The sequence below is a fragment of the Mustelus asterias genome, chromosome 15 (genome assembly GCF_964213995.1).
Source record: "Mustelus asterias chromosome 15, sMusAst1.hap1.1, whole genome shotgun sequence".
NCBI classification, from domain to species: domain Eukaryota; kingdom Metazoa; phylum Chordata; class Chondrichthyes; order Carcharhiniformes; family Triakidae; genus Mustelus; species Mustelus asterias.
Genome location: NC_135815.1, coordinates 102,287,059 through 102,309,290, shown reverse-complemented (window position 1 = coordinate 102,309,290; position 22,232 = coordinate 102,287,059). Strand labels below are relative to the sequence as shown.

General features: G+C 39.6%; 2 protein-coding genes across 6 annotated transcripts in view; both read left to right on the top strand.

The window, feature by feature from the left end:
• Nucleotides 1–6,147, top strand: part of ehbp1 (EH domain binding protein 1) — a 340,872-nt gene extending 334,725 nt beyond the window's left edge. For all 5 annotated transcript variants that reach the window (XM_078230456.1, XM_078230455.1, XM_078230454.1 and 2 more), the window contains 2 exons: nucleotides 1,542–1,656; nucleotides 5,353–6,147. In XM_078230456.1, the coding sequence (XP_078086582.1) occupies nucleotides 1,542–1,656; nucleotides 5,353–5,443 (206 nt within the window). In that variant the 3' untranslated portion in view covers nucleotides 5,444–6,147. The remainder of the gene's footprint in view (nucleotides 1–1,541; nucleotides 1,657–5,352) is intronic.
• A 5,013-nt stretch (nucleotides 6,148–11,160) lies between these two features.
• On the top strand, nucleotides 11,161–16,684 carry otx1 (orthodenticle homeobox 1). The gene is made up of 4 exons (XM_078230616.1): nucleotides 11,161–11,424; nucleotides 13,482–13,685; nucleotides 13,876–14,027; nucleotides 15,184–16,684. Exons 2-4 carry the CDS (start codon nucleotides 13,589–13,591, stop codon nucleotides 15,880–15,882), a joined length of 948 nt encoding a protein of 315 aa, XP_078086742.1. The 5' UTR covers nucleotides 11,161–11,424; nucleotides 13,482–13,588; the 3' UTR covers nucleotides 15,883–16,684.
• Nucleotides 16,685–22,232: the final 5,548 nt, after the last annotated feature.

The window sequence follows — 22,232 nt, the reverse complement described above, 5'->3', positions numbered from 1 at the left end:
TGGAAGGGCCGAATGGCCTCCTCCTGCTTCCAGTTTCTGTGTATATTTTGATCACTTTTATTTAAAGCGTTACCTTACACCAAACCTCAAAAGTTATAAAACCATTTTGACCTTTAAAAAAAAGTTTGCTAAGGACTAACTGAAATCCGAGGTTATGGAGTTTCTCCGGAACTGAATCCACTAAAAGCAGCTCTGCAAGTGTCATACTGATATTAATACTAATTAATACTGATAATACGGATTAATAGTAATAATACTGATTATAATACAGATTAATACTGATATTAATACTAATTAATACTGATAATACGGATTAATAGTAATAATACTGATTATAATACAGATTAATACTGATATTAACACTAATTAATACTGATAATACGGATTAATAGTAATAATACTGATTATAATACAGATTAATACTGATATTAATACTAATTAATACTGATAATACAGATTAATAGTAATAATACTGATTATAATACAGATTAATACTGATATTAATACTAATTAATACAGATAATATGGATTAATAGTAATAATACTGATTATAATAGATTAATACTGATATTAATACTGATAATACGGATTAATAGTAATAATACTGATTATAATACAGATTAATACTGATATTAATACTGATAATACGGATTAATAGTAATAATACTGATTATAATACAGATTAATACTGATATTAACACTAATTAATACTGATAATACGGATTAATAGTAATAATACTGATTATAATACAGATTAATACTGATATTAATACTAATTAATACAGATAATATGGATTAATAGTAATAATACTGATTATAATAGATTAATACTGATATTAATACTGATAATACGGATTAATAGTAATAATACTGATTATAATACAGATTAATACTGATATTAACACTGTTCATTAGTGCCGGATAAGAGATGGTAAATGTGTAAAATACCCAATATTCCACCTGACCCGATTATTCATTTCATCCTGAAATTGAGAGTAAAGTATGGATAGTCACATTCACTACTGCTCAGTGATGCCCTGACCTTTACTGTCTGGACTTTTACTGAGGGGAAAGCAATGTATTTTATATCAGACATAAAGGATCAAATCTCCGTGTACCACTTTCTACTGACCTGTAAAATGAACGAGAGGAAAGGAAGCTGAAACGAGGAACTGGGGCTGTGATTACCAAACACGAAATAAATGTGTGTGCATCGCCCGCTCTCCCCCTCCAACATCTATCCGGAGCGGCTTGGGTAACAGGCATGCTATACGGAGGGTTATCATTCTGTAAACTCGCCAAATAATCACTTGGATTTGATCGGAAAGTCCGAATTTCTGAAAAATCCCGGTTCTAAATATCTACAGGTGTTTTGCCAGTTTCTGCTGGCGCCTTTTCATCCTCCAACCTCACTAAACATGCAGATTTCACTTTGTGAATTGACGAATCCAGCTGTCATTGGGAGTTTGGGGTAATAGAGGGAACTGCAGCAGTGAGTTAGTCTGGGATTACAGTAATTGCAGTTTCTATTTGCCTTCCAGACTGGCAGAAAACAGAAGCGCAGAAAAGACGAGAACAGCTGCTTCTGGATGAACTGGTTATTCTGGTCAACAAACGTGACGCGCTTGTCCGGGACTTGGATGCCCAGGAAAAGCAGTAAGTTACTGATTACACAGCAAGAGGCAACAGGAAACACTGATTACACAGCAAGAGACAACAGGAAACACTGATTACACAGCAAGAGACAACAGGAAACAGTTACTGTATTACACAGAAGGTAACAGGAAACTGATTACACAGCAAGAGGCAACAGGAAACAGTTACTGTATTACACAGGAGGAGGCAACAGTAAACAGTTACTGTATTACACAGCAAGAGGCAACGGTAAACAGTTACTGTATTACACAGGAGGTTACAGGAAACACTGATTACACAGCAAGAGACAACAGGAAACAGTTACTGTATTACACCGGAGGTAACAGGAAACACTGATTACACAGCAAGAGGCAACAGGAAACAGTTACTGTATTACACAGCAAAAGACAACAGGGCAGCACGGTAGCACAGTGGTTAGCACTGCTGCTTCACAGCTTCAGGGACCTGGGTTCGATTCCCGGCTCGGGTCACTGTCTGTGTGGAGTTTGCACGTTCTCCCCGTGTCTGCGTGGGTTTCCTCCGGGTGCTCCGGTTTCTTCCCACAGTCCAAAGATGTGCGGGTTAGGTTGATTGGCCATGCTCAAATTGCCCTTTAGTGTCCTGAGATGTGGAGGTTAGCGGGATTAATGGGTAAATATGTAGGGATATGGGGGTAGGGCCTGGGTGGGATTGTGGTCGGTGCAGACTCGATGGGCCGAATGGCCTCTTTCTGTGCTGTAGGGTTTCTATGATTCTATGAACAGGAAACAGTTACTGTATTACACAGGAGGTAACAGGAAACACTGATTACACAGCAAGAGGCAACAGGAAACAGTTACTGTGTTACACAGCAAGAGGCAACAGGAGACAGTTACTGTATTACACAGCAAGAGGCAACAGGAAACAGTTACCGCATAACACAGCAAGAGGCAACAGGAGACAGTTACTGTATTACACAGCAAGACGTAACAGGAAACAGTTACTGTATTACACCGGAGGTAACAGGAAACACTGATTACACAGCAAGAGGCAACAGGAAACAGTTACTGTATTACACCGGAGGTAACAGGAAACACTGATTACACAGCAAGAGGCAACAGGAAACAGTTACTGTATTATACAGGAGGTAACAGGAAACACTGATTACACAGCAAGAGGCAACAGGAGACAGTTACTGTATTACACAGCAAGACGTAACAGGAAACAGTTACTGTATTATACAGGAGGAGGCAACAGGAGACAGTTACTGTACACAGCAAGAGGCAACAGGAGACAGTTACTGTATTACACAGGAGGAGGCAACAGGAGACAGTTACTGTACACAGCAAGAGGCAACAGGAGACAGTTACTGTATTATACAGGAGACGGTAACAGGAAACAGTTACTGTATTACACAGGAGGAGGCAACAGGAGACAGTTACTGTATTACACCGGAGGAGTCAACAGGAAACAGTTACTGTATTACACAGGAGAAGGTAACAGGAAACACATTACACAGCAAGAGGCAACAGGATACAGTTACTGTACACAGCAAGAGGCAACATGAAACAGTTACTGTATTACACAGGAGGAGGCAACAGGAGACAGTTACTGTATTACACAGGAGGAGGCAACAGGAGACAGTTACTGTACACAGCAAGAGGCAACAGGAAACAGTTACTGTATTACACAGGAGGAGGTAACAGGAAACAGTTACTGTATTACACAGGAGAAGGTAACAGGAAACAGTTACTGTATTACACAGGAGGAGGCAACAGGAAACAGTTACTGTATTACACAGGAGAAGGTAACAGGAAACACATTACACAGCAAGAGGCAACAGGATACAGTTACTGTACACAGCAAGAGGCAACATGAAACAGTTACTGTATTACACAGCAAGAGGCAACAGGAGACAGTTACTGTATTATACAGGAGAAGGTAACAGGAAACAGTTACTGTATTACACAGTAAGAGGCAACAGGAGACAGTTACTGTATTACACAGGAGGAGGCAACAGGAGACAGTTACTGTATTACACAGGAGGAGGCAACAGGAGACAGTTACTGTACACAGCAAGAGGCAACAGGAAACAATTACTGTATTACACAGGAGGAGGTAACAGGAAACAGTTACTGTATTACACAGGAATGGGTAACAGGAAACAGTTACTGTATTACACAGGAATGGGTAACAGGAAACAGTTACTGTATTACACAGGAGGAGGTAACAGGAAACAGTTACTGTATTACACAGGAAGGGGTAACAGGAAACAGTTACTGTATTACACAGGAATGGGTAACAGGAAACAGTTACTGTATTACACAGGAGGAGGTAACAGGAAACAGTTACTGTATTACACAGGAAGGGGTAACAGGAAACAGTTACTGTATTACACAGGAAGAGACAACAGGAAACAGTTACTGTATTGCACAGGAGGAGGTGACAGGAAACAGTTACTGTATTACACAGCAAGAGACAACAGGAAACGTTACTGTATTACACAGCAAGAGACAACAGGAAACAATTACTGTATTACACAGGAGGAGGCAACAGGCGACTGTTACTGTACACAGCAAGAGGCAACAGGAAACAGTTACTGTATTACACAGGAGGAGGTAACAGGAAACAGTTACTGTATTACACAGGAGGAGGTAACAGGAAACAGTTACTGTATTACACAGGGGGAGGTAACAGGAAACAGTTACTGTATTACACAGGAAGGGGTAACAGGAAACAGTTACTGTATTACACAGGAGGAGGTAACAGGAAACAGTTACTGTATTACACAGGAAGGGGTAACAGGAAACAGTTACTGTATTACACAGGAAGAGACAACAGGAAACAGTTACTGTATTACACAGCAAGAGACAACAGGAAACGTTACTGTATTACACAGGAAGAGACAACAGGAAACAGTTACTGTATTACACAGCAAGAGACAGCAGGAAACGTTACTGTATTATACAGGAAGGGGTAACAGGAAACAGTTACTGTATTACACAGCAAGAGACAACAGGAAACAATTACTGTATTACACAGGAGGAGGCAACAGTAAATAGTTACTGTATTACACAGCAAGAGACAACAGGAAACTGACTGTATTACACAGGAGCAGGAAACAGTTACTGTATTACACAGCAAGAGGCAACAGGAAACAATTACTGTATTACACAGGAAGGGGTAACAGGAAACAGTTACTGTATTACACAGGAAGGGGTAACAGGAAACAGTTACTGTATTACACAGGAGGAGGCAACAGTAAATAGTTACTATTACACAGCAAGAGACAACAGGAAACAGTGACTGTATTACACAGGAGCAGGAAACAGTTACTGTATTACACAGCAAGAGGCAACAGGAAACAATTACTGTATTACACAGGAAAGGGTAACAGGAAACAGTTACTGTATTACACAGGAGGAGGCAACAGTAAATAGTTACTGTATTACACAGCAAGAGACAACAGTAGACAGTTACTGTATTACACAGGAGGAGGTAACTATTCCTTCAATTTCCATGCTGACTTAAAACTATTCTCCTTGTTTGGCTGTGTTCTGTACTGATCATCCAATCATCTCCAATCTTGTTATAGATTTGATTTATAGTTTCTGACGTTTCCAGTCTAGTTTGGTGGTAATAGTTTATTGAATGTAACAATCAGATATACCATTGTCCTGTCTAATGTCATGAATTTACCCATTTGCTGAGTGTGTGTATGTGTGATTCTCTCTACAGAGCAGAAGAAGAAGATGAACACTTGGAACGAACTCTAGAGCAAAACAAAGGGAAAATTGTCAAGAAGGAAGATAAATGTGTATTGCAGTGAGAATGCACCAACAGTGATCCCACATCATTTAGAGAACCATTGTCATTTTGATAAAACATTTGCGATGGCATTCGAATTATATAATATATGTAGGTTGTAAACTGTTGTAATGTTTCATGTTGACAGCATTTAACCATTCCCAATGCCTCACCCCCACGGATCTGGCTTCAGCCATCGTTTTTATGAAATTGTATTTTGTAAAAAAAACCAAGCTAAGTGTAATTGTTTTATTTGTATCTGTGACATTTAATCTTCATCCCTTCTATTGGGGGAGAATTCTTAAATCTGTACTGGGCGGGAGAGAACACCAAATTGTTGCAAATGTAGCAGGGCTGTTATAATGATGTCTTATTAATCCTGGTTTTAGTTTCCATGTTGCTTTCATCTTTATTGGACTCGTTTTGCTTCCGATTTTTTTTAAAAATCGGTTTTCAAATAACTGCAACCCGGGGGGGGGAGGGGGGAGACTGAGAGAGTCTGGGGGATAACCCCTCATTCTCTGTGTGGACTCTATTTTCAAACTCAATCACGTCGCTCTGAACCTGAATCAGAGACAGAAACTACAGACTTACATCCGAAATGGAACAAACTGATCCCGGGTTCCATTGTTCCGGAAAGATAGTTGGATCTGTGATTTTCATTCATTGTAAAAAAAGTGAAGCAATTTATAGAAAAGTCTATAAAACTGGGAATGTTTAAACTTGCTCGCGTTGCATTTCACATTTTCGGATTATTTTCGTTGAGTTTTTGAACATTTCATTTAAGCTAAAGCGGCAGTTGACAAGTCTCTCTCTCTCAATATAAATAATAAGCTTGGACAGTGTGTTGTAAATGGTGTTCTCTGAAATTAGTTTTAGTTTGAACTCGGAAAGGGCTGAGAGCCGCGCACCAGGTGGTGAAAGTGACTCTGGTGGGTTTTTTTGGATGTTTATTTATTATTATCCTGAGCAGCGCAATCGGGTTGTTTGAGCTACAGGTATTTAGCTAAACACCCCCTCCCTTTCGCTTTTGTATCCGAGTGCAGCCGGAGCTCAGAATCATTTCCAGTGCATTTCTCGGCATCATTCGGCACTCAGATGCTGTCTGTGGAAACATTCCTGTTTATTTATTCCAGGGTCATCTATGCATCTTGAATAAAACGTGAACTTTTAAGTGTTTGATGTGGAAACGATTGTTGTCGATGTTTTGCCCTGATCAACACCTTGTGTCCTGGATTTCTGTTAAAGGGTTTTTTGCACCGAGTTTGTTTCCAGGGAGCCAGTTTCTCTCGGGGTTTCCCTGAATTCGAAATGATTCACTTTATCGGGACACTTTCCTTTAAACGGGAGCCATTTAAAGCCATCCAGAATTGATGTTCCATTCAACCAAGGAAGTTTTAGCAACATCAGCAATTACATTCTGTTTGGTAAAGGTCAAAGTTTGGATTTAATTATAAACAAATAGAATGTGTCTAAAATGCCGCCAGATGAATCTGCAAAGTGGCTGTTTCTAATCTCTGGCAGTTATTAACTCCTTCCGGAGCTTCCCGGACTGGGGAGAGTCTCCAGGTCAAATCTAACAATCTCATCAAAATTAAAAATAAAACTCCATCCAGTTTTCCAGCAGTATTTGAATGATTAGATTTGAGGATGTTTTCATTTCGTATCTTTTAACACAGATTATTATTCTACAGGTAAATAATTCCCCAACAATCAGGATTTCCATTCATCCTTTTTAACTTCAGAACAATCGATGTAACCGGTTTTAATCGACGTCTGAATATTGCGTCAAAACATTATCTTTATTAATAAACTAGCGCGGATTTAGTTTCTTTAAATGTTCGAATACAAGTTGGTCGGTGGCTGCTTTTTGTGTTGAAGCTTTGGATGAGCGTCAGTCCCTTTCTCAGTCTCTGGATGTGAACGCGCCAAGAACCAGCCGCAGATTAAAGTTTAAACTTCTCTCTTCCTGATCCTAACCTGACATTGCTGTCGGAGACAAATTCTACAGATCATCACCAAACTGCTGCCTTTAGGATGAAGAATACGTGCCATCGGGGCAGTTACAGGTCGCTGTTGGTTGATCACCATGTGATCATTTCCAATTCTTACCATTTTCCTCTGAGTTTTAATTGACACGAAATTCTGCGGATTGATTTGTGATGTTTAACTTTGAAACTATTCTCACGTGAGCTCGGCAGTTATTGAAGCAACATTTACCCTAAACCGTCAGCAGGAACCCGGCTGCTCTTTCCAGAAACCTCCAAACGTAAATGTTTCGATATCTTTTCACGCAGAACACATTTGTGCGAAACACTGACTATTCCATAAATCTCAGGAACTTGCTGATTCTGAGGCAGTGTAATATACTGCGCACCTCCTAAGGGTAAAGTTGAGGGTATATTTTTAATTTAGGTTAATGTAGGCCATTCATTCCTAGGAGGGAGATTAGAAAAAAACAATTTTCCAGGCGCCATCTGTTTACATGGAGAGCCTTTTGCAAGAGTCTGATTAAAACCCTGACTAATGAAACAGCGTGCAGGTTCATCGCAAGCCCCGTACTCCAAAATTAAATAGTGAATAAGTTCTGACGGCCGATGTCCACTCCAATACTTTCAAATTAATTTGCTGATGTGGTCAGTTTGTGCTATTTAGTTTTATAGGACAGCTCTTGACAATCGCTGGCGCTCACATATAATATATATCATATACAATATCATATCTAATACAAAACGGCTCTGGAACGGATTCCTGTTTTAATCCATGCGAAAGCAGACTTTTGGTCACTAAACGCAAACTAAATAAGCCGCACACTGTTGGCACTATCATTGCGACAAGCAGAGATCTCGAATAAATCTAATCTTCAGCACCGTGCTGAAGGAGCAGCCGCTCCCCCAGACTGCCCGTTTCATATGAAATAAGTTATGAAGTAAAATAGGCGGTCGTTTATTGTGTAAATAATAATTGTACTCTTTAATTAAACTACGATATCAGAAATACGGTGCCATAACAACACAATCATCGCCCCAGCCACATATTAGGCGTTATTTATTCAAACGTTTTAATGGTTTCTGATTGTAGAGTTAGATGGTGTAAATAATGCAGCGATGAAAATCCAAAACCATTGTAACATCGCTATCCCATCACTACATACTCGCAGTAACCATCTCACTTCTTACCTGTTAATTCCTGAACGCGCATTAGGGTTAAGAGACGCTACAAACACTCTGAAAACAGCTAAAACAAAGCTCAGACACACAGTTTAAAAACTTTTCCATCCTTCACCTGCTGAATGAAGAGTTGATGAAGGGGTTTAGTCACGAGCGAGACTGGGACAGACTCTTGTGATTATTACATCTGGCTCTTTGAAGAGCTTAAATGTTGCTTTAGGTGTTGATCACTAGGATTTCAATCTCCTTTTCACGGAGGCAGTTACACAATCCTTGATATGATTTCCTTCTCTCTGTAAAGCAAATTAAACCAAGTGTGGCCGTTATAAGCTGCTGGACAGAATATCCCGGACCCCGCTCGAGAACGACATTATTCCATATTTTATTTATTTTTGTCTATGTGAGAATCAGTTTTCGGAATTCCTCGACACTCTGCCTTTAACCTTTGAAGGAACAACAGACAAAACTTTTTTTTCTCTCCTGCTCCAATCCAGGGTTTTAGTCTCGGCTTTAAGAAAATTCGCCTGCAATTTCGGATTAGACAAATACTCTTATTACAAAGGTTGGTGCTACTTGATACCTTAATACTTTACACAGGCTTGGTCAGTGCATCTTAAACAGAGACTTCACACAATAAAAACAACCAGTAAATCCCTGCGATTGCTATAGAGGTGCACTCGATTGTGAGTCAGCGGGCAAATTAGCAGGATGTTTTGTGAGCTTAATACGAGTTAAAAACTAGAATTTTAAAAAATGTATATCTTTATTTTTGCAGTAGAATCGCGGTCTGGTGACGCTCAAACGGTAAAGCAAATCGAGTTTTTGTGGATTAGAAAACGATTAAAACAGTTTCCGTAAATATAGAAAATATAACCTTCTTATCGATAACTGTAACAATAGATGAATAATCACATTCCGACAATAGCAGAACATCCCAAACGGTGCAGTCTGTAATGCAGAATAAATTAACAATCACATCAGTTGTGATCTTACATTTTTCCGACGTATTAGCATTTTTTACGTTTAGCAAAAATACAAGTGTTAATCCCGAACAATTTCTAATTATTTCCAATGGTTGGTCGCATCTTGTTCATGGTAACGAGATGTTATTATCATGGAAATTATCTACCCCAGTGTAAAATTATCTTCCTTGAAGTTTCACTTCTCAAACACAGCGAAGAAAAACACAAACAAAAAAAAACTTGTTGAAAAGTATTATTTGGTGAGTTTGGGCTGAATTGATCAGCTGGTTCTTTTGTTATGAAAGGTGCTTGTGTCGATGACTTTAGTGAACTATAAGGGAAGTCTTACAAGACCTCCCTTTGATGAGCTGCTCCTTATAGTAAAAAATGTAATTTGGCCGGCTGGCGGATCGGGGCTTTGAACATTAACTCGCTTTCAGTTCCCGCTTCAATTAGAATGAGTTGATTTTCTGTGAACAACAAAAGGGTGACCGAAGCCTTATCAACTCCCCGAACCTTTCAGAAACAGTTAAGGAAACACTGGGCCCTCCATGATATTCTGTTACCGGATTTTATTTGTTCACTAAATAAAAGTGACGCTTGGAAAACGGGTTCTTTGATAAGAAGCACCGACAGGACTGGTCCAGTTCATTTATTTTCCGCGCCGGCGTATTTTTTCTTTTGAGATTTCGATTAAAGGCAGGTCCCATTAAACTTTACGCTCACTATTCCGAAATGTAATTCTAAGTGGGGATTAGGCGTCATCAATATTCATGAGAAGGTACAATTTCAAACAAAAACATCTCGACACATATTTCTAGGGGTAATTATTTTGAAAGAATCGAACTTGGGGAGAAGAAAATCCCAAAACCAAAGCTGCTAAATGTCCAGCCGCAGGGAGAGCCTCACTTTTAGAGAGAGAGAGAGAGATAATTGTTCATTTATGGCAAACATTCGTTTAAAGTTAAACTAAGTTTAGCAAATTGTCCAGTGGAACATTGAAAGGAGAGTGGATTTACCAAGATGCTGATGTCTCGGTGAAAATTAATATTTCCTTTATTTCATCTTATTGTCAATGAGGAAACTTGGAACGAAAAAGATGTCTAGAATGCATCTAAGGACACAAACAAGTTTAACCTGGCCCTGCCCAATATCTCTTGGTATTGTACAATCATTCTATAAATTTCAGCAGTTACTGACTAGGTGGCAGTTACATTGATGGAAGGTGACAGGGAACATATTTCCAGGAATGTTCTCTGAACTTTTCAGCCTCATAACAATCTGTTAGTTTTAGTGCCTGGACTCCCACAACAGTAACTACCTGAAATAATTAACTCCTGTCCAGCCACAGAGAATCAATAACTTAGCTGGAGGGAAATGGTTAGTTTGGGCCATTTTCTTGCTGGGAGATTTTGTGCTGACCAATTTCTACTGACCTTTTTACCAAGCTTTGCAAGGAGTGTATTATGCCTCTGGGAAAGTAGTGCAAGCGGCGTTTCCGGGCAACGGGCTGTCAATCCTGGGCAGAGGGCGAGGGGATTGGCCAGTGGCGGTGTTGCGTCAGGCTGGTGCTGAGATAGAGAAGGCTGCGCCGGGGCGCGGTGATCAGACTCCAGTGCAGCAGCCAGGTACAAACTGCAACACTCACCAACTTTACCCACACTCTCACTCAGTGTAGCAGCCACACGCTCCACCTCAGCTACTTCCCCCCACACACCTCCCCAACTTTGTGTGGGGGGTTTCTGGACGGGAGGCCATTCTGTCCGTTGCACCCAGACTAACCTTGTGTCATGTTGTATTGCAGAGTGGGCAAGTGGCTACTTTCACTCACTGACTTTATTTGTGTTCAGCCGAATAAAAACACTTGGCAGGTGAGTGTCAGACTTGTATTTATTCTGTAAAGTGTCTCGGAAGTAATTTATGTAAATACTGGAAACAGTTTTTTAAAGAACTAGTTTGGGGGTGTGGTAAGTTTAAAATGAAAGGTAACTTGCTGAAGCGGCTGTTTCGATAATTAGTTTTTGAATTATTTTTATGGTATTTCTATTTGTTTGATACGCTGCTAAATATTTTTGATAGTCGCTCTAACTGCTTCTAAAGTACTTGTTTAATTTGCTTCATTTTTCTCTCGGAAATTTACAATTGTAGCTTCCAAGGGTCTAATGAAAAGCCTTGAATCCACTCAGCGGCTAATTGGAGAGGCGTGTTTTCGTTTTTTGTTCATTTATTTTGCTGATAAGGTTTCTCTTTAAATTGTCTCCCCCGAGGTCTAATCTAAATTGTAATTGACTTAATTTGCACACCGCTATCGCCTTTTAAATGAGCGCACGGTTTTATCTGGGTCCCGTGGAGGTGAAAATTTGGTTTAGGGAACTGTTGATTGGGAATAACTGCAATTTTAGCTGTCGGTTAATTTTCTCTGCAAGTGCTGTGATGCTATCGTTACTGTTTTGAGTGTATTCCATTAAAATGTCTACATTGCATATTCAAATTGATCTAATTGTTTCTTTAATTGGAAACTGCTTTTTTTTGAGAGGAAAAAATTTTGTTATTTTGGAGTTTCGTAAACAGACTGATCTGATGGACTAAATGTATTTTTTCTGAAATAGGATTCTAAAGAGTTTAAAAACCATCATGAAACAAGATCTCGTTAGTTTATCCTCCTGTTTAAATCGATGTTAACATTTTACTTTAATTCCCTCTTAAATTCCCTTCCATGATTTCTAATTTACTTTGCAATCGACTTTTTAAGTCTGGAGACGCCGGGACTTGATTTGCTGAATTTTAACTCGTTTTATTATTAACCAAGTCACCAGTTAGACTCAATTTAATCTTTTAACTCCCATTACTGTACAGCTCACCTAACTACAAGGTACAGGAAACTTGAGTTAAATATGCTCTTGGGATAAATGAAGTTTTTAAAAACAAAACATATTGTAGGAGTTGGAGGAAGATTAAAATCCAGCGAGTGTCTGTAATTAAGGGACGCGCGCCTGTGGAATTATCTCATTAGTACATCAGGACACATCCGACAAAGAACTCTTCATCACATGAATGATTCCTTTAATCGCCAGACATAACGCCGGCTTCAATTGTGGAGAACATTCGCTTCCAAAAAAGTAATATTGAAGTGTTGGCGGCTGCAGAGTTGGAGCAGATTCTCTCTCTCTGTCACCCCGACCCCAAGTCAATGAGATAGATTTAAAAACTAGACTCGGATCTGGATGGTCTAAAGTTGGAGTTTTGTAAATATTTTGGGGCCGAATGTCTGTTCCAACACTACTTTACTTTGGAACCTTTGAACATTTAGTCATGAAGCCAACTTTTCCTTAATTCCAAAAGCAGCACTTTCTCGGCCCAGAGAATCGCAGCTCCGTAACTTTTCATTTTGTTAATCACAAGTTCTTGCGACAAATGCATAAAAAGAATGAAGTTTCCCCCAAACTATCCAACCATTTTGAATCCACTGATCTTCACAATTTCTACTTTACACTGCGGTCCATTTGTTTTATTAATGGGGGTACGGCAGTGTAATGTGATGGGCCACAATGTAACGAAAGGTATGGGGGGGGAGAGAAGAGGAGAGATGGTGTGATTGGGCCACAGTGTAATGCAGACGGGGGGGAAGGGGGCAGTGCAGGTATTAAACCCTTCAGGCTCCGGACTACAAGCGACACATTTTTACTTGTGGATGTTTGAATATCGATTTCACAGTGAAGTAAATGTAATCTCTGCGATAATTGAGGTGAATATTTGCAGCTATTTATTATGATTGGGTTCAGTTATTCCCTGTTCTTGAATTAAGCTACATCCAGTTAGTGAAGTGGCCACAATCAGTCTCTGGCCTTAACTCAAATGCAGCAAATTCTTTAGCCCCCTCTGGCCTTTCTATCTCCAGTAAAGATATAAGTTGTTTCTCTCTCTTTAGCGAATACTCCAGCTGTCTGGGATCAAAGTTTGGAACAATCCGAACGCAAAATCGAAATAAAATTCAAGGTTTTGAAGATTTGAAAAGCAAATCGTCCAGATTTTAGCATGATGTCATACCTCAAACAGCCTCCTTATGGCATCAACAGTCTGAGTTTGGCAACGCCAGCGATGGACTTACTGCATCACTCGGTCGGATACCCGGGTAAGGAGCATTTAAACATTATTTAATCGCAGCAAACTTGGTCAACTTACTCGGAGGATTTGATTGTAAAGTTTAGATTCAATTGTAATTTGCACAGTCTCGGTAAGTAACTTCTGTTTTGTTGGGATTGTATTGAATGCAGGAAATATCGTCAAGATCTTTAGAAATTAAACCCCCTTCTCACTTGCAGCAACACCGAGGAAGCAGAGGCGAGAGCGTACCACCTTTACCCGCTCGCAGCTGGATGTCCTGGAGTCACTTTTTGCAAAAACTCGATACCCTGATATATTTATGAGGGAAGAAGTGGCTTTAAAGATTAATCTGCCCGAATCCAGAGTACAGGTGAGTCTCTCTACCGCTTTGGAGACTTTAGCAGCATCAAGAAGTGGTTCTGAGTCTGATTGTAGCAATCAACTTTTCAATCTACCTGTTTTCCAGCAAACTTTCCCAAAGTTAGTTTAGTCCCGGAACTCCCTCAGGTTAAACTGTCCCAGGATCTGGGGCAGATGATTTTAAACTATTGTCTCAAGAAACGTTTTGTTTTTAATAACTTTGCAACTTGGCGGAAATGTGACACATCTCACTTGTAATACATTTCGAATTCCAAACGTCACAGAATTTATTTGAAGTCTTGAAGCGAAATAATCTGAGGATGTTTCCGGTTTAAACGGTTGATTGTAAAATTTAATTCCTCCTTTTAAACAGCTGGAACCAATCGCTGTTTGCAAAATAGACCCCAATCTGCAAATGTATTAATTTATTAAACACCTTCTTGAAAACATTCGATGTCGGGTTTGCAAATTATTTTTTCCCAATCTGATTCTCGGATTAATTTTAAACTATCTCCATTTCTGAATCTGGGCTTCTCCGAATGTCCTCCTAAATCAGTTTAATTTTCTGTAACATTCCCGCCAGACAATCTTACTGCAGCGCAAGATTTTGAACTTTTAATTCAAGGGATTTAAAAATTGTTGATACAAAATGAGTGAATCGAATTTTCCAACAGACCAAAAATTATCAACTCTTCTCCCCCCGAACATTTACTTTAAATATTGAATATTATCGGAATCGGTGCCGTTCTAGAACACTGGGCGGTCAGTCAGATGTTTAAATAAATTCGCACTGAGTTGGGGCAATGCAGAGAATTGATTTATCGAAACTTGCTTCAATTCCCTGGGTTAAGGAGTTTAAAGTTATTCCCTTTCCAATGATAAAATAATGCACAATTTTAGGAAATCAAAGGGCTGAGGGTTATTGGGAGAGTCAGTAAGTTTGTTACTTTTTCTAAAGTTCTAACGTGATGTCAGCATTTTCTAAAAGTTTTTCATTTTAATGTTAATCTAAAACTTTCCCAGTTGTTTAAAAACCCGCTGATTAAAGGGTGAATTTGACAGCTTTGAGTTGTTGAGAATTGATTCTCGCTCCAGGACTAATGTCATGTTGTCCCATTCCCTCTTTCTCTGTGTCCCTCTGTCCTCCCTCCCTCTCTCCCTTTCAGGTTTGGTTTAAGAATCGCCGCGCTAAATGTCGGCAGCAGCAACAGAACGGCGGCAGCGCCAAGTCGCGTCCAGCGAAGAAGAAATCATCGCCGACCCGGGAGAGCAGCGGATCGGAGAGCAGCGGCCAGTTCACCCCTCCCGCCGTCTCCAGCTCCTCCAGCAGCGGCGCCCCCGCCAGCAGCAACCCGGCCGCCTCGGTGCTCAGCACCCCCGCATCCATCTGGAGCCCGGCGTCCATCTCCCCGGGGGCCGCAGTGGGGGAGCCTCTGGCGGCCAGTGCCTCCTGTATGCAGCGCTGTTCCTCCTCCAGCTCCTCCAGCGCTTACCCGATGGCTTATGGTCAAAGCAGCGGTTACAGCCAGGGCTACCCGGCCTCTTCCTCCTACTTTAGCGGCGTGGATTGCAGCTCCTACCTGGCACCCATGCATTCTCACCATCCTCACCACCCTCACCACCAGCTGTCTGCCCATGGCGCCGCCCTCAGCCCCATGGGCACTTCATCCATGTCTGGGCATCACATCAGCCAGAGTGCCCATCATCATCACCATGCCCACCAGAGTTACACTGGAGCAGGACTGGCTTTTAATTCAGACTGTCTGGATTATAAAGAGCAAACCTCCTGGAAACTGAACTTCAATACAACGGATTGTTTGGATTACAAAGATCAGACTCCCTCCTGGAAATTTCAAGTCTTATGAACCCCATTTAATGCGGCCGATTTGAGTGTTTTAAACATTTGTCACCAAACCCATTTTAAGAACTTGTTGCTTTCTGCGCTGACGGAAGTCTTGTCTGAAAGTTCCCGTTGTGTTTTACTGGTTTATTTCCTTCAATCTTTTAGGTGTTTGACAATCAACATGGTATCTGTTTTAAATTGGATATTGAGTGTAGGTGTTTGGAGTTGTCGAGTAGACAGAACCAATCTCATTGTCATACCCTAGAATGCAACACTGTACATCCTGAGCAACTTTCCAATAAAATGTATTGAACTAAATGTACGGCAGATTTTCTGAACTTTAAAATCTCTGGTGAGTTCGTTTCATTGATACTAGTCTAATCTCTGGCTGCAGAGTATATTTTGTCAGGTATATATTGGTGTATATATATATTGATATATCGGTCAATGCGCATTGGCTAATTTTTTTTTAGCTAATTGAATTTGACCCAATTCTCTTTGGAGAGAAAACGAACTCAACCCGGATTAATCTTTTGCCAAGTGAATGCGGTCAAAGCAAGTTTCAGGTGAATGTTGCAAAGACATCCAGAGTAATTTCTCTGGAATCCCGGAGCCTGTTGTATAGATATTGTAGCGGAAATCCCGTATTCCAGATATGGGATGGGGCGGTTGGGGGGGACATTTGTGTAAATTTATGGTCACGCTGATTTTGTCGCTAAATGAAGTTATTTTGCGGATTAGATCTTTTACTCATCCACTGTTGAAAGTATTTAAGGCTCGGCCATTATACATATGACGTTATATAATTAAATGACATTACAGAGAACCCCGTGTGTGCCTGATTTGCTCTTTTCCTCTGGTTAAATCGATGTTGCTCCCAAACTTTGTTTAGAATTTACGCTGAATTTTTAAATTGCTGCTTTAAGCTTTGCCAATTAATTCTCCCCCTTTCCAGTTCCGTGATATTTCCAATTTTTTTAGATTTTAAAATGTCACCCAGTAGCGAAGCAGAATTAAATTCATCCTTACAATCCAGCTGTGATTTTTTTTAAAAAAGTGAATATTCTAACAGTTTTACAGCTGTATCGGATTTGTGTAACTAGAAAGATCCAGTCATTAATTTAGGACTATTAAAATTTGCTTTGGACTTTCTCAGTTCTCCATAAACTAAAATACTTCTAAACATTCTGTACTCTGCACCTTCGAAGGCGCAATGGTTGTAGTTTGTACATATTTCAATTTTCGTTCTCCCCGGGTTAAAACCAAGGGCAAGTTGTTTTTTTTCAACTATTTAATGAGGCCTAAAATTAAATTTCTAATATTCCAGCCTTCCAGAGTTTGAATTTGAGGACACGCTCTTTTTTAAATAAAGTTAATGATCCATGGACACAAGATGGACAGTGAAATGGAAGACAGCATGTTCACACAAGTGTTGTATCCGTTTTAAGGATGTGTAAAGTCGGGGCAATGACGCTAGATGAATTCCTCATTTCGGAGCACTGGAAGAGATAAATGGGCCGAAAGGCTTTCTACTGCAAGGATTTTGTGATTATTTGGCTACATTTTGACTGGCCATATTAACACTTCACTTCCTCAGCGTGGATAGTTAGTGACCGGCACCGTGTAACTCAGTTCATTGCTGTTAGGTGGAATAGGAGACTAAATTTGGTAAGTGATATTTTTTTTTCCCCCCAATCTTCCCTCTCTTAATTCGGGATTGCCACAAGATTATTACAGCGAAGTCAAATATATAAAATTGAGATGAAATGTGCTATGGTTTCTCTGACCGTGGATTTCTTTTACACCGGCTCTTTGAACGATTTAATGATTATACAATCTTCACTCGTGTTTTAAGTATATTTTTGTATAAAGAGATCTGTCCATTTATGCAATGAATAAATTGGAGAAAATGTTGTAAATCTCACCATTTCAAACGTTTTTCCCACAAAACACCTTAAATGTTATTGGAGATAATATCCTGTGACCAGTTGCTCTGTTTCCTCTCACTAAATGGCCCGAGTATTTTAGTTCATTTAAGTTGATGGGCAGTTCTGGGACATAGTTAGAGAATTAAATTATAGATACAGCTGATGGAATTGAAAGCAAGAGGACCTACATACTACAAGCAAATATTTGACTCTTGTTCTAAATTACCATCTAGGGTGCAGGAATCCATTGTACAGAATTGTGAAATGTCTGGGATACCAATTTGCTTCTGATCTGTTGCCCATGTAATTTCGAAAATGTATAAATCCTCTTAGCTAATTTCTATACTGCAGTAAGATTCCTTTCTAGTAATTGGATCAATAACTTGTTTTGATCAAATCCTCTCCGGTATTTGATATACCATAGTGTATTTGCTTTTGAAAGTGGCATTGATTGTCTAAAATGTGATTGTTTAATGTGCCAGTATCTGTAGTAATAGATTTTGAGTAAATGTTTTCAAGTCCTTTCTTTTTCACTCCCCTCTAGTGTTTCCATGCATCGTTCAGTCACTATCTGTAGCAGGATGAAGAAACTGCTTAATCTACCATTGCATTCTCAAACCAGGTAACCACAAAATACTTAGTGAGTTATGTGGGTGAGTGAAGTAAGGCAAAAGCTCAAACAGGATTTTTAAAACAATAAATGTGGCAAAATGAATGTAAATTTTCTGAAGAATAAACCATTTTCAGTGTCAAACTTCAAAATTTCTGGTATAAATTTTAACGTTGGAAAGGTTCCTGAGCTTGAAAGACATTTTGAGCTCTTCAGGGAGTTAACCACTTGCTGCATGTTTTATGCAACCTATTTACTTTTAATGAAGTGTCCCAAGATGCTTCACAGAAGCATAATGAAACAGTACATCACTGAGTAACACAGATATTGGGTCAGATGATCTAATGTGTTGGTCAGGGGCAAGTGTTTTTTTAAAGACCTACCTTTTTAAAGGTGGTAGAGTTGGACGAGGTCTAGATTAGAATTCAGGAGTTGGGCCCGAGGCGACTGGAGGTACAACCACTAATTATGTTAGGAATCTGGGATACTTGAGGCCAGAATGGAGGTGTGCCAATATCTTGGAGGGTTATGAGGCTGGAGGAGAAATTGAGGTAGTGAGGACATGCAGGTAATTGAAAATGGTGAGAATTTTCAAATCCAGTAAAGTTTATTCAGTCACAAGTAAGGATTACATTAACACTGCAACGAAGTCTGGCGCCTGTTCAGGTCAACAATGCACCCGATGTTGCGTATGCGGCTGTGAGCACGGGTGATGGAAACAGGACTGGCTGTAAGTTAATAGCCGGGCAGCAGAGTTTGGATCTCCCATTTGGTGGAAAGAAAGTGGGCAGCTAGTCAGTGTTGGAATCAATGTTATGGAGGTGCGAATAGTTGCTTAGTGACACGCAAATTGCTCGATTTGATGTCAGGAAGAGGCATGGAGTCAATAGCTAAAGAAGCGTTTTGGAATGAGGATTGAACAATAATTCAGTCTTCCCAATTTAATTAGAAATGTAATGCTGAGAGGTAGTCCTAGCAATTTAATAATGAATGGAGTTGTCCAGTGAGGTCGAGTTTGGTGTCATCAGCATACATGTGGAAATGAACACACCTTGGAAATAGGAGGGTCCAAGGATAGATTCTTAGTAACACCAGAGATGGTGTGGGAGCAGGAAGGGCAGTCATTAATTCTCCAGCTACGATTTGGATAAGAATGGAACCAGGTGAGAGCAGTTCCAGCCAGCTGGACAACAGTAAAAAGATGTTGGAGCTGGATGAATGTGGTTAACAATTTGGTACAGGAGGTTGAGATGGATGAAGAGGGTAAGTTTGCCTTTTTCATGGTCACCATAAACTCATTTGTAACTTTGGATTGTTTTGGTACCTGTGGCAGGGGTGCAAAGCTGATTGGAAAGATTCTACTGTGGAGTTCAGAAAGCTGGGAATAGATTTGGTAGACAATGGAGATTGGATATGGGACAGGAGTTTGCAAAGATGTTCAGGTCAATGGTTGGCTTTTGAGAAGTGGGGGGAGGTGGGGGGGGGGCGAGAAAGAGAATGTGGGGTGATGGGTTTAAAAAGGGGGCAACACCTGAAGAGAATCATTTATATCAACTAACATCAATATCGGATTAACTTAACATTTAAATCTGGAAAAGGGAGCAGTAATACTGAGATTTGTTATGTTTATATTCCAGCATTAGCAATTTTATTTTGTGCTTTAAGCACTCAATTTTTAGATCATGGTAATTTTTTCAAGTTGTTTTAATGATCTAAGTAATAAGTCTAAAGTTGGCTTAGTTCTGCATGTGTCATGTGTGTACTGGGTGTTGGCTTCACTTTGCAGGGTTTAAAATAGATTCTGCCTAATGTTGGAACACGGAGGTTATACTGAATGTGATGAGGCATATCTTGATGCTCAATGTTGTGTAATTTTCAGAATAGATGCCAGTTTAGTCTAACGAATGAGTTTCATAATCCTTCTTGAATTAGTTTATTTATTAGCGTCACAAGTAGGCTTAATCTTAGTTCAAAATATTTAACCAGATAATTCCCGACTCGTCATAAACTGAAACAGTTGGTGTTTGTGTGCATGGAGGCTCATTTTGATTAGGACGCTGTTTTGTTTATCATTTGATTTCACATAGAATGAGGAACTTGCTTTCATGAAAAGTAATGGAATGAAGCCTCTGGGTGATCAGTCCCTGTCAATCAGTCACACTGTCGAACCTGGAGGCAAAGTATTCATCTGAATTGCAGTTCACTATTCAAGACTTATTCTTTAAAAGACAGCAGAATGCTGTATACAAACAAACCCTATATCCACGCGTAGGACCAAGCAAATACTAATTTTGTTTCCAATATTGATTACTTTACATCTGATCACATGGACTGGTTGGAATGAATAATTTGCAATTAGGTACATGTTATCAATTGTGAACAATGTTAATTTTGAGCCTTAGTACAGGAGTCCAGGGGATTGTAACCCATACAGAATGCCTGCTGGAAGTATAAACATTCCCATCAAGAGATGGTTAAACTTAATTGATTAAAAAAAACATATATTCTCTTGCACCTACCCTGTCTGGGATAGCTGTTGTCAGATTAATTACCTGATTGTAATATCGGGATATGGAAAGTGTAAAATTGAACTCTTACTTTGCAAGAGAAATTCCTACTCTTCTCCCCTTCAATTGCTAAAAAGTAAACATCCTTGTCACTTGTGATGCTTTGTTTTCTTGTTTTAGAACAAATGCATGTGAAGTTTAAAGAGAAATTCAGCCAATCCTTTTTAAACAGTGTAACTGTAGAATGGGATAATTCAGTCTAGTGATCAGACACCACAGTATTAATTAGTTGATCTGTGTAATGGGTTCTTGAATAATGTGGAAAGGCATCTATCCATTAAGATTAAATAAAAGCTGAATGTTTGGAGATGCAATTTCTGTCTGACTGATTTTTTTTTTGGAGAGGTGAAGTCCTAAAGGACTTGAAAGTGAATTTTATGTGACCCCTTGAATGGGTCGCTCAAGGTGGCTGTGGTACAAATATGTGCTGAAGTCAGAATGCACACTTCACTATTATTCTCTAAAGACAAATTCATGTTACAGCCAGCCCACATAATTTGCTGCCCAGAGGAAGGGAGGGATAAATGCAACTATTATTGCTTTTTATACTGCACCTCATTCATGAGTATCTGCAAATGAAAACCTAGGGACACTTTTAATGTTTTCCTTTTAGTTCTGTCAGAAATAAACACCCCGTACTCGACACTATTTCCAAACTGAACGGAGCAATAATGGATTTGTTCCCAGGTTGATTGTTAATGGTAACAATGAGTTAAAGTTGACCCGACTCTTACATCAGGTTACCCACTCCCTGGTTAGATGAAAAACTAGTTTTGTGAGGAGTTGTTGCCATGGACCAGCAATCTCTCTGCTCCATTGTATGACATTAAATGCAAGAATATGCTGTTTCATTGTATTACCAAACTTAAAATACAAATGTTCTGTTTTATCAGCTTGGGAAATAAGTCCACAGTCTATCAGTGCAAACATCTCTCATTGGCCTTCGTTTGCATGCTTCCACTAGGTGTTGTTACTATAAACAAACACCAGGTAAGTTGATCTCTTAGAGGGGCATTCCTTTGTGTTTAGTAGAACACTCAAGTTTTTTGCTGTTCCACAAACCTTCATTGGCTACTCGCCACTAAGTGACAAACAAATAAACCATTGGCTAAAGCTTCATATTCATCAGTTGGAACTTGAACAGTGCATTTAGCAGGCAATCTATAAATTCTGCAGCAATATTTTATATTAGCACAAATGTGCCATGTATAGGATTCAATTTCAATCTTGCAAAAATGTAAATATTAGTCTGGCAATGAATCAAAGT